General features: G+C 51.3%; 1 protein-coding gene across 3 annotated transcripts in view; it reads right to left on the bottom strand.

The window, feature by feature from the left end:
* Positions 1–137: 137 nt before the first annotated feature.
* The window catches only part of LOC133358521 (protein lifeguard 4-like), a 42,095-nt gene continuing 29,765 nt past the window's right edge, over positions 138–12,467 (bottom strand). Inside the window, exons 12-14 of one of the 3 annotated variants that reach the window (XR_009757092.1) lie at positions 9,992–10,037; positions 8,414–8,614; positions 138–6,868 (exon numbers count right to left, since the gene is read on the bottom strand). Coding sequence is in view for 2 of the 3 variants with exons in the window: in XM_061576884.1 (XP_061432868.1) it covers positions 8,537–8,614; positions 9,992–10,037 (124 nt within the window). In the remaining variant the exon portion in view is untranslated. Of the gene's footprint in view, positions 6,869–6,957; positions 8,615–9,991; positions 10,038–12,467 lie in introns of those variants that run through there. The other 2 variants (XM_061576884.1, XM_061576883.1) reach the window with 2 other exon arrangements.

Below are 12,467 nucleotides of genomic sequence, written 5' to 3'. Positions count from 1 at the left end.
CGAGGCAGAGAGTCTGCGGGGAGAGAGAGAGGAAGCTATAATAGCGATAACAGCCGGGGGCTACAAATACAGTGTTATAACAGAGTGCCGTGTGGGAGAAGACAAGAACCCAATAAAGGACACGAAGTCAGAAAGAAGTGTCTGAGTCCTTTTATTACACTAGCATCTCATGTGTGGCATAAGCTACTCTGGTATTCCACTTCAGAGTGCATATAAAAAAACAATTGTATCACAGAATGCAGTCAGTTTGACTCGAGCTACTCTGGAATTTCACCTCAGAGGGCGTTTTTTGTTTGTTTTACGCCCGTTAACAATCACAAGGCAATGTTAGTTCACAATACTCTGGTTAACACAACAGTGATTCATTCCTTAAATCATGCACAAACTGTCTGCGAGAGATCCCGGACGAGCCAACCCCATTATGTTGTATATGTCGGTTTTAGAAAAATAATTTAAAAAAATTAATTGAAGATTGGTAGAATGTGTAAGTATCCGATAATAAGCTCATTTATGTAATTATGCGCATACATTATGCTAAATATGGATGTGGTCCTATTGAGTTATGCAAATGTATGCGATTATACTAATGTATGCAGTTATTTTAATTGGGCTTAGCTTCGTTGTCTAGGGTCATTATCAATCGGGATAATACAATGAGTTGTATAAAGTTATCCAAGTGTGGTGTAATTATGCTAAATTAAGCTCGGCTTCGTTGTCTAGGGTTGTATTATCAATCGGGATAATACAATTATTCTCGCTTTAACATTTACGGATTAAGTCTTAATGTGCTTATCAGGTCTCCGAATTCAACTCTCACCGCAGGATACAGTTCTCATAATTGAGATTATTATGCATGAACTCAGGAAGGAACCACTCAGACTGTGTTAAGCAATTTTAATTTCTAAACAAAAACATAACACTCTAATATGCGAACTCTTGTGCTTGGAATTATCAACACAGTTCTACTGGGGAAATTCCCCTCATTGATCCGTACATTTAACCATCAATGGTTACGTTGTCAAACTGGACAACCGAACAATTGATTAATTCCACCGAGTAACGCGAGCATATACGGCGATAGGGGAAAGTCCTTAAAACATGCATGTGTAGGACCTGAGATGACACGCGCCACGCGGTTGGTTGCGATGCGAGCGTGCAACGGACAGTGGGGGCAACTGAGGACATACAGTTGTTGTTGCGCCAATTAAGGGATGAGGTCATTAAGAGACGCCACAGGTGTTAAGGGTAACTGAGGACGCAGGCCGGTGATTGGTCAAGAGGGTAAGTGTCTACGGAAAACAACATCACGTGACATCACGTGAGGCTGGGGGCCATGGGGGCGAAGGGAGGAGCGGGGGATGACAACTAATTTGGACTAATTGGTTCGGGGATAAAGGGAGAGCGTAGCGGAGAGACGGGAGTCATTTTGTGAGGGTTGGAGTCGGAGCTGGAGACGGTGCCTGGGACAGAGACGGAGCAACAGAGAGTATAGTATAAGGTAGCAGTGGATAAGAGTGTATAGTATAAGGTAGCAGTGGACAAAGAGAATACAGTATAAGGTAGCAGTGGATATAGAGAGTACGGACAGAGTAGCAAGGACGGAGCGAGGACACCGTAGCGAAACAGCGGAGTAACGGACCTTGGTGGAGAGAGAGCGAGCGAAGCGGCAGAGCGGAACGAGCGAACGGAGGGACGTCGAGTGGGGTTGATGGGAAATGGTGCATTGAAGAGTATGGAGGAACATTGAGCGATGCTGTCGGAGATGTGAACTATATGCGGAATAAAAGGAATGAGAAAGACAAAGAAGTTGTCGCGTCAGTAAGAATCCTACACATGCAACGATATTCATACGAAAGGCAATAAAAAGCAAATTATTATATCCCGAAGGCAAAAGTATACATCAATAGATTCATCGGCTAGATTATACAATTAACGAAATGTCTTGGAGCAATGGTGTGTGTGGATTGTCCCCTTGATAAATTATTTGTGTTAAGCAGACGCCGGGCGATGCGTCGTGAGCTTGTGAGGGTGGGGGAGGGGCATACAAACAACGTGTTGCTCTCTCTCTCGCTCGGCGGCAGCTGGAACAATGTTGCTTGTCCGATGCTGGATGACGAGTCGGCACGACGCTCGCCGTCGGCGGTGCGCGATCATTCCGTCGTCAGATAGCGCGCGCAGCTCGTCTGCTGATCGCTGCTCCTTAGCTGGTGCTTGTCGGTGTGTGCGAGTCGAACCCACGGCGCTCTCGCTGGCGCCGACACTCTTGCTCACGGGCGGCTAGTCTGGCTCTTTACACTGCTCCGTGCTCTCTCTTTGATCGTGCAGGTGCCAGCTTCACATGGACACCCGCCCTTACTTCAGGGCTGCACTAGATCAGGCTCTTTCCACTGCTTCGTTCTCTCTGGCGATGCACGATGGCTCTCGTCGCTCGTCCGCTGGTTGCCGGTGCCGACACTCTTGCTTGGTGGCGCTGGTTGTGCGCTCTCTCTCCTGCTCCGTGCTCTCTGGCGATGCACGATTGCTCTCGTCGCTCATCAGTTCAACTGGAGCTGCAGCTGCATGTCTGCTGGCATTCACTCTCAAAACTCGTAATTGTGATAATTGGTTGTTTACCCTTCTATCTGGCAACAAAACTGACACCTTTTTACAAGGAGTCATGTTTGCATAGACCGCAATACCTGCAGTCATAATGCAAACAAAAGACATAACTCTGATAATGATATGCACTGTCCTTGAAGTTGATTGGTCCACACCCGAGACAGCTTTCCTTAGAGCCTAGGGTTGGACCAAGTGCGCCTTTTTGGCGTCATCTGGGTGTTACATTCTTTGCTATCACGTCCTGTGGGAAGACAAATGCAGTTGGGAGGCTCTTTTCCTATGGAATACATTACATCTTGGTTAGGTATGATTGACTTATTTCACCTTTTATTCTTCTGGATGACCCTTGGTCTAATACTTCAAAATTATTATTTGGTTTGTGTTAATTCAAGATTTGTGATTTAGCAGTTATTACCACGTATATTCATAGGGTTTTATTAACCTTTGTTCTCTATCTGTATCCAGGGATTGTGCTGTTTTACTCGAGTAAATTTTTTTGATGTCCTGAGGTTAGATGTAACTAAGATTTCACTTAAGCTTCCTTGACTGTTGACATTTGTATTCCGTGGTTTTAGGTAAGGTCACGTAGATAGCAAGATCTAACAAGAAACCATATGTGAGGTGAATCAGAGTAAAATCAGGTAATTAGTAACTCTAAGGCCACCAATGTGGCTGCAGTCTGGTTTTTAATCTGGTTGAGTACGTTGACAGTCTATGTTATATTCTTATTCTGGTCGCTAATTGTCGGATTTTTTTCGTTAACTAAAATAGCCTACAAAAATTCGCCGCCCTGTTTGGTGGCGGGTCTTTGAAGTTGTGATGAGATCTCCCCAGAATCTCATTAGAGAGCTTCCCCCTCTCCTTCCTTTGTACCAAGGGTTTTTTTTATTACCTATATCTCCGGCACTGTGTTTCTGAAAGGCAGCTGTTGGTGGGGTGTGGGTGGTGGTTACATTTTGTTTGTGCTCCAAGCGACCCCGCAGTTGATTATTTAAAAATATATTGGCAGAATTATTCTTAATCTTAATTTTAGGAAAAAAAGGCCTATATATACAACACGCCCTTTCCTGAAACCACATTGGGGCTCCGCAAGCCTCTCCTCAGCGTGCCTAGCAAGGCGATGTTGAATAATCCTTGCCAGGACCTTTCCCGGCACACTGAGGAGTGAGATGCCCCTGTAGTTGTTACAGTATGTGCGGTCCCCCCTTCTTAAAGAGGGGGACCACCAGGGCATCCTTCCAATTCTGCGGTACCCGTCCAGTAGTCCAGACTGTGGTTATGATGTCATGTAGGGCAGTCTGTGCACAAACGCCACCCTCCCTCAGCATTTCGCTTGGGAAATCATCTCTGCCCGGTGCCTTTCCTGGTCTCAGACTCTGGATCACCTTCAGTACTTCCTCAACAGATGGCACCTCAGCCAGCCACTCACAGGTGGTGACTTCTTCCAATATTTGAGGCACCGCAGCCTCAGCATGGTCATCCCCACTTTGTGCCACGATGTTTTCCTGGCTGAGGGATTTCCCCTCCCCCAGAACCTCACAGAAATGCTCAGCAAATCTGCAAATCTGTTCCTGGGGGTCGGAGATTGGATCACTGTTTTTTCCCTTAATGATGGTAATAGGTGTGGCGCTGCAGGTTACTTTTTTGATGGAGTTAAATAGTGATTTGTGATCGTGGGCCACTGAGGCAAACTGCATCTCCTCAGCAATCCGCGACCACCACCCATCCTTGCAGCGCCTCACGGCTCTCCGAACCTCAGAGCGAAGGCTGAGGTAAGCCTCCTCATTCTCTGACGTGGGATGCTGTAGCCGATAAGAGTGGGCCTGTTGCTTTTTCTCAACTATCCTGAACACATACACCCACCAAAGAGTATGAATCCTTGAAGTCACGAAACCTTTAAATCTAGAATTAAGATCCTGAACACCTCCTCTGTCAGCCAGGTTCTCAGCCATTGCAGCTGCATGAGTCACAGTCCTAAACCTCGCCCATTTACCCTCGACATCAGGAGGAGTGGGAGACGATGCCAACCCCAGCTGCAAGCGATGATGAAATTCTCGCTTGCAACTTTCATCAGCTGAGACCAGGCCACTTTAGGTTGGAATGATTTCTTGGGTGTACACCCACCACCGGAGTGGAAGAATGGCAGGCACATCTTACAGATGACTAGTCAATGGTCAGAGGGCAGATCAGCTCCACGGTAGGTCTGGGTGTCAAGGACATGGGCTCGCATCCACTGGTCCGTCACTATGTAGTCCAGCAGATGTTCTTGCTTGGACCCGGCATGCATCCATGATGTTGTGTGGATGCGCCGATGCCGGAACAGCGTGTTGGTAATTACAATTCCATGGGCTGCACAAAAATCTAGCAGCCTCCTACTGTTGTTATTGAGCTGATCTGGCCCATGCCCTCCAATCACTCCAGACCAGGTGCCAGCATCATGACCAACTCGGGCATTGAAGTCACCCAACAAGATGACTCTATCCCGAGGGGCTACTTTAGCCAGCACCTGTGACAAGAGGTCATAAAAGGCATCTGACTCATCGACTTTGCCTGCATCCCTCCACAAATGTTCGTCTTTGGTGGGGGCATAAGTAACCACGACCACCACTGCTCGCCTCCGGTTGATGGGAAGGCGAGCCCAAAGTAGCCTGGGGCTTACAGCTTCCCACACCTCACCGCCACGCTCCCACGCCCCCTTCATTCTTTTGTTCAGAAGAAGAGCCACACCCTGTTGTTTGGTAGTCTTCTGCCCCGAGTAGAGGACTGTCCACCCCTCATGGTGGCAGGAGCCAGAGTTGGTCCACCAGACCTCCTGAATGCCACAGAGATCCAGGCAGTACCGGTCCAGCTCCTGACAGAGGAGTGGCAGCCTCTCCTCCGCAGTGAGCGTTCGAACATTTCACGTGACCACACGAAGTGGCTTTTCGTTATTTCTGGAGGAGCCCCGAGGGTAAAGATTCAATCTCCTGGTTCCGCCAATTGGGGTTTGGCCAGGAGACGTCATAGACGCCTGTCCCCCCGGGGCCTCCGGCACAAGCTTATTAGTTACATATTTAATTCGTGGTTTAGCGGTAATTTATTGAAAGTGGAGGGGTTTCCAGCCCCTTGCACCCATCCAGAGCCCCCGTTTAGTTGTCAAGTTTCAAGGTTTTTAAGTTTAATTTATTAGGTATAGCCCTGTGAGCCATTCGGCTCTTGAATCGGGTGCAACCGCAACAAAAATAAACAAAAACATGAACAAGAAAACATCTTAAAGTGACTATGTGCAAACTGAAAATCCAGGAAAAAAACCAGCAAAAATTCCAGAAAAAAAAGCACTGTACACCAACGCTGTGTGCAAAATTCCCAGTGGGATGCAAGTCAAAAAACAACAACCACAAGACAACTTAGATTAAGGCCATCAATCTAACTCCGTACTACAACAAACAAACATGGCCAAACCAAAACACTTTTCGAAATCACCAAAATAAAGCCATAAAAGCAATGTAACAGTGATCATAGGAACTGTGACCGAATTTTCACAATAAACGACAATAACATGTATTACCAAACCCTGCAGCCATAGCTGGCTGCATGAGTCACTCCACAACATCAGGAGCATAAGTCGGAGTATCAAAATTTTCAATGCACCTTTAAGATCAGCACACTAAATCAAAACATAGCTAATACTTTGCAACGGTCATCTAGGCCACTGAATAGCAGTGACAGCTAGGGGTGTACAACTCCTCTAGAGCAGTTTTGAGTGAAGATCTCATAGGTAGTGATTCAAGTTGCAGTTTATTGGCAATAGCATTCCAGAGTAGGGGTGGAAGAAGAACCAGGCACACGCACGGATTCCCCAGCGCCACCACCGCCGCCACCACCACGCGCGCCCACGCAGAGGTCTCGAGTCGGCGGGGAAGATCTGTCGGCGCTTCGGAGACGAAGGCCGACTTCGGATGTCGGGGCGGTGGGCGCCTAGCAACGCTCGAGCAAATTTTGGGGCCATACGCCGGCCCGACCGGCAGACTCGCAAGTCGGGCCGATGTCAGAGCAACGTTGCCGCCGCTCAAGTCGGGGGATGGGGTGGGGAGGCCACAACCGGCGTTGCCCGGGCGCTGGGGGCCACCGCCGTAGTCTCCACCTTGGCCAGCAAGGCAAATACTTTTAGCGCTGGTTTTTGTCTGCCAGGTGTAGGGAGGGTGGGGGGGGCGGCCGCGTGTGGGTGTGTGTGCGTGCGTGTCCGGTTCTGGTGGCGTGGGATGGTCGCCACCGCTCGTCACACGCGCACCTGGCATCAAACCGGGCATCACAGCGCGGGCGTCACACCGGGCACGTCACACCGGACGCGTCACACCGGGCGCGTCACACCGGGCGCGTCACACCGGGCGCGTCACACTGGGCGCGTCACACTGGGCGTGTCACACTGGGCGCGTCACACTGGGCGCGTCACACTGGGCGCGTCACACCGGGCGCGTCACACCGGGCGCGTCACCCCGGGCGCGTCACACCGGGCGCGTCACACCGGGCGCGTCACACCGGGCACGTCACACCGGGCACGTCACACCGGGCGCGTTACAGCATGTGCGTCGCAGCGCATGCGTCACATCGGGCATCACAGCACGTGCTTCACATCAAGTGCGTCATACCGTTCATCAGAGTGCAGGCATCACACCGGGCGTCACACACGCGCGCATCACACACAGACACTGCGAAGCCGAGTTGGAAAACGCTGGGGAGTCGCGAGCTCACCCCCACCACCCTCCGCCCCCGACGACCGCAACAACAGAAATCACAGAGCACCATCACCTTCCCATTGATTGCAGGTTTACATGTGCACAGGAATAGCATTTACATATATATTAGTCTCCTCCTTTACAAATATCACATTCCATACACTGTGTGAGAGACAGACAGAATGTGGGTGAGTGAATGTGTGGGTGGGTGAGTGAATGTGTGTGAGAGACAGACAAAATGTGGGTGAGTGAATGTGTGGGTGGGCGAGTGGGTGGGTGAGTGAATGGATGACTGAATGAATTGGTGTACCGGTGAGAACCAGCAGTACTGGCTGGCTGCTAGCGGGTGCTCGCTGAATGAGTACACTCACTGGTGAGCGAGTGTACTGGGTGGCGAGTGAGTAGACGAGCAAGTGTCCAGTAAACGAGTGTAGTAGCTAGTGAGTGAGTGTACTGGGTGGTTATTCGAGTGTACTAGCTAGTGAGTGAGTACACTAGCGAGTGTATTAGCCAGTGAGCGTGTGTACTAGGTGGTGAGTGTACTAGGTGGTGAGTCTACTAGCTAGTGAGTAGACTAGCAAGTGTACTAGGTGGTAAGCGAGTGTACTAGGTGGTGAGTGTACTAGGTGGTAAGCGAGTGTAGTAGGTGGTGAGCGTACTAGGTGGTGAGTCTAGTAGCTACTAAGCGAGTGTACTCGGTGGTGAGTGTACTAGGTGGTGAGTCTACTAGCTAGTGAGTAGACTAGCAAGTGTACTAGGTGGTAAGCGAGTGTACTAGGTGGTGAGTGTACTAGGTGGTAAGCAAGTGTAGTAGGTGGTGAGTGTAGTAGGTGGTGAGTGTACTAGGTGGTGAGTGTAGTAGCTAGTGAGCGAGTGTACTAGGTGGTGAGTACACTAGCGAGTGTATTAGCCAGTGAGCGTGTGTACTGGTGAACGAGTGTACTAGGTGGTGAGTGTACTGGGTGGTGAGCGAGTGGTGAGTGTACTAGGTGGTGTGTGTACTTGGTGGTGAGCGAGTGGTGAGTGTACTGGGTGGTGAGCGAGTGTATGAGCTAGAGAGCGAGAGATGCCCCCCCCCCCCGCGCCGCCTGCTCTCTCACTTGCGCCGCACGGCCTCCAGCAGCGCAGGATGTAGAGGAAGAGGTTGATGAGGTCCAGGAAAAGTGAGAGGCGCCCTCCACGTAATCCTCGGGGGAGAGGCGATGCAGCAGCTGCTGGGCGTCCTACACCATGAAGCCACAGTAGCGCAGCGCACTGGCACCGGCCACCGCCAGCGCCACCAGCAGATAGCGCAGGAACAGCTGGGGACGGGACGGGAGGGGGGGTTAGGGGAGAGGAGAGATGGAAGGGGGGGAAAGAGAGGAGAGACGGGGGGGGGGGAAGAGAGGAGAGACGGGGGGGGGGGAGAGAGGAGAGACGGGGGGGGGGGGGAAGAGAGGAGAGACGGGGGGGGGAAGAGAGGAGAGACGGGGGGGGGAAGAGAGGAGAGACGGGGGGGGGGGGAAGAGAGGAGAGCGGGGGGGGAAGAGAGGAGAGACGGGGGGGGGGGGAAGAGAGGAGAGACGGGGGGGGGGAGAGAGGAGAGACGGGGGGGAAGAGAGGAGAGACGGGGGGGGAAGAGAGGAGAGACGGGGGGGGGGAGAGAGGAGAGACGGGGGGGGAAGAGAGGAGAGACGGGGGGGGGGGAAGAGAGGAGAGACGGGGGGGGGGGGAAGAGAGGAGAGACGGGGGGGGGGGGGGAAGAGAGGAGAGACGGGGGGGGGGGAAGAGAGGAGAGACGGGGGGGGAAGAGAGGACGAGACGGGGGGGGGAAGAGAGGAGAGACGGGGGGGGGGAGAGAGGAGAGACGGGGGGGGGGGGAAGAGGAGAAACGGGGGGGGGGAAGAGAGGAGAGACGGGGGGGGGGGAAGAGAGGAGAGACGGGGGGGGGAAGAGGAGAAACGGGGGGGGGGGGGGGAAGAGAGGAGAGACGGGGGGGGGGGAGAGAGGAGAGACGGGGGGGGGAAGAGAGGAGAGACGGGGGGGGAAGAGAGGAGAGACGGGGGGGGGGAAAGAGAGGAGAGACTGGGGGGGGGGGAGAGAGGAGAGACGGGGGGGGAAGAGAGGAGAGACGGGGGGGGAAGAGAGGAGAGACGGGGGGGGAAGAGAGGAGAGACGGGGGGGGGGGAGAGAGGAGAGACGGGGGGGGAAGAGAGGAGAGACGGGGGGGGGAAGAGAGGAGAGACGGGGGGGGGGAAAGAGGAGAGACGGGGGGGGGGGGAGGAGAGAGGAGAGACGGGGGGGGGGGGAAGAGAGGAGAGACGGGGGGGGGGAAGAGAGGAGAGACGGGGGGGGGGAAGAGAGGAGAGACGGGGGGGGGGAGAGAGGAGAGACGGGGGGGGGGAAAGAGAGGAGAGACTGGGGGGGGGGGGGAAGAGAGGAGAGACTGGGGGGGGGGGAAGAGGAGAAACGGGGGGGGGGAAGAGAGGAGAGACGGGGGGGGGGAAGAGAGACGGGGGGGGGGGGGAAGAGAGGAGAGACGGGGGGGGGGAAGAGAGGAGAGACGGGGGGGGGGGAAGAGGAGAAACGGGGGGGGGGGAAGAGAGACGGGGGAGACACCAAGATGGGAGGTGGAGATTCATCAAGGAGAGGGGATGAGACAGGGAGGTGATGGGGGGAGTAGGCATCTTATTTCTCACCCCAAGAAATCCAGCGATGATCAATATCCAGAGGCCAGCATAGAACCTGCACCCCACACACACAGAGACAAAGACCCCCACCCCCCGTACAGCCTTAACAGAAGGCCGGCACGGCACACGAGGGGATGGATCGCCTACACCACGCCCAGCCGCCTTTGGCTCCTCAGTCGCGATGTTTAACACATCGCACTAGGTACTAATTTAAGGCTGAGTCGACCTAGGGGAGGCCCACGACCAGTTCAGATCAATCGTCACTGGTGTTGGCCGTGACCAGGAATTGAACTCGGATCGCTGGGTTCATAGCGTTACGCACAACCGCCATTCGCCACTAAATGGCGGTGACGTCACCACGGCGCTTGTGCCAGGCAATGTGCACATTAAGGCCACGTGAAGTGTCGAGCGCCCGCTGGCAGGAGGTCACGGGGCAGACCCAGCAGGTGCTACGGGTTCGACTGAGATGACTGGCTGATGCACCACCTGTGCCCCCCTACTCTGCCAACTGCACACACACACATAGGCCTCGGCAAGGTAAAGTAAAAGTTCAAAGGTAAAAACGAGCCTATTTTTACCCTACCTTTTACTCTTATCCCATATAAATTACCCGATTACAGGGTAATTACTAGGGAACTATACATGAACAAGGTTTATAACGGTAAATGCTGGGTAGAGCGCTTTATTCATATAGAATACTCTCAATTATTCCAATTTTACACGCTTGTTGTCATTGTTGTTGTTATTGTTGTCGTTATTGTTGTTGTCATTGTTGTCGTCGTCGTTGTCGTCATTGTTGTATCATCAAATCTTGTAACAAAATTTTTACCCACTTCCTAATGTGGTATCGACTGCAAACTTGGTATACTTATGTCATACTGATGACAACACTATATTCTATCATAAAATCATTTTTTACATGTTATGTTTCGGCTTGGGTCTAGTTGTCCACGCTCAACTGACGTTGGCTGTAAATCACCACGGCCCCTTACGTTATGGCAATTTTCGGGGCTACTTCCTTGGGTCGTGGAGTTCTGTCATTACTCGTACATTTAATAAAAGCGTGTTTTTAATAAAGTTTGTTTTAATATTACTTGTTAAATGGAGGCCACGGACTGCACCATGGAGCTTCTAGCGGTAAACAAGGCACCGTATTTACCAGGTAATACTTCGTGCTATTTTTACCCTACCGGATAATTATTTCGAGCTACCTTTACCCTACCCTTTACCTTACCCCTTGGCATGTCGACATCTTTACCCTTTATCCTTTTACCTGGTAAAAATGGTAATTTACTTTAATTTAAAAGCTGCCCCCTGTTGTATATGCCGGATTATGAAATTTTGATAAAAATAATAAAAATTAATGAAATGTTTAAAAAAATGCATAATTCGAATGAATTATGTTAATGTATATAATTATATCAACAAACTATGATAATCACGGAGATAATCGTATTAATTTATGCAAATGCTCGCGATTATGTTAATGTGTTCAGTTATGATAATTAGGCTTAGCTTCGTTATCCAGAGTTGTATCGATCGGGATAAAACGATTATCTTTGATTAAACATTTACTGATTATCTTTGTGTTTATGTTATGTTAGGTCTCCAAATTAATTTCTCATCGCAGGCTACAGTTCTTATGAATAAGACAGTTTTGCATGGACTGGGAAAGAAGCACTCGAACACTTGGTGTTAAGCAATTTTAATTCTAAACGAACATATGGCACTCTAATATGCAAAGGCAAAAGTATACGTCAATAAATTCATCGGCAAGATTATGCAATTAACGAAAATGAATGACTAAAACACTTCTTATTCATGTAACTCGACGGCAGCAACTGCTTTGCACGATCAGTTGATATTGAACGCACCACCTTGAAATGGCAACCCTTTTGAAACACAAAGATAATTTTTTGAAAGTCTTATTCGTGTGCGTGTTGTGTGTGCGTTGTATTGTTCCCTTGATAATTAATATTTTAAGTAGAGGCACAGCGCTGTGTCGGAGCTTGTGGGGTGGGGGAGGATACAACCAGCGGCCAGAGAGGTTCCTCTCGCTTGGGCGTGGCCGCAGCGAGCCCGTGCTACACCCTCGCTCGGGCGTGTCTCTGCTCGTGCGCTCTCTCCACTGCTGGATGACGAGTTGGCACGACGCTCGCCGACGTGGTGCGCGATGATTCCGTCGTCGCTGCTGGACGTCTTGTCTGTTCTCACTGGGTGTTGGTCGGTGTGTGTGTGTATCAAACACACGGCGCATTCGATGGCGCTCTCTCTCTCTTGGTGGCAGCTCCAGGCTTCTCCACTGCCGGATGATTGTTGAGTCGGCACGATGCTCGCCTTCGGCGGTGCGCGATGATATCGTCGTCGCTCTCTCCTTGATCGCTGCCAACTTCACACGGACACTCACCCTTACTTCAGGATGTGTTGGCTCAGGCTTATGGACGACGTGGCTGTGCGCGCTCACCGGCTTGGAGCGCTCTGGCGA

Source organism: Lethenteron reissneri, chromosome 62, assembly GCF_015708825.2.
Source record: "Lethenteron reissneri isolate LAM-NWPU_2019-01 chromosome 62, ASM1570882v1, whole genome shotgun sequence".
Lineage (NCBI taxonomy): Eukaryota > Metazoa > Chordata > Hyperoartia > Petromyzontiformes > Petromyzontidae > Lethenteron > Lethenteron reissneri.
This window is presented reverse-complemented; position numbering and strand designations above follow the sequence as displayed.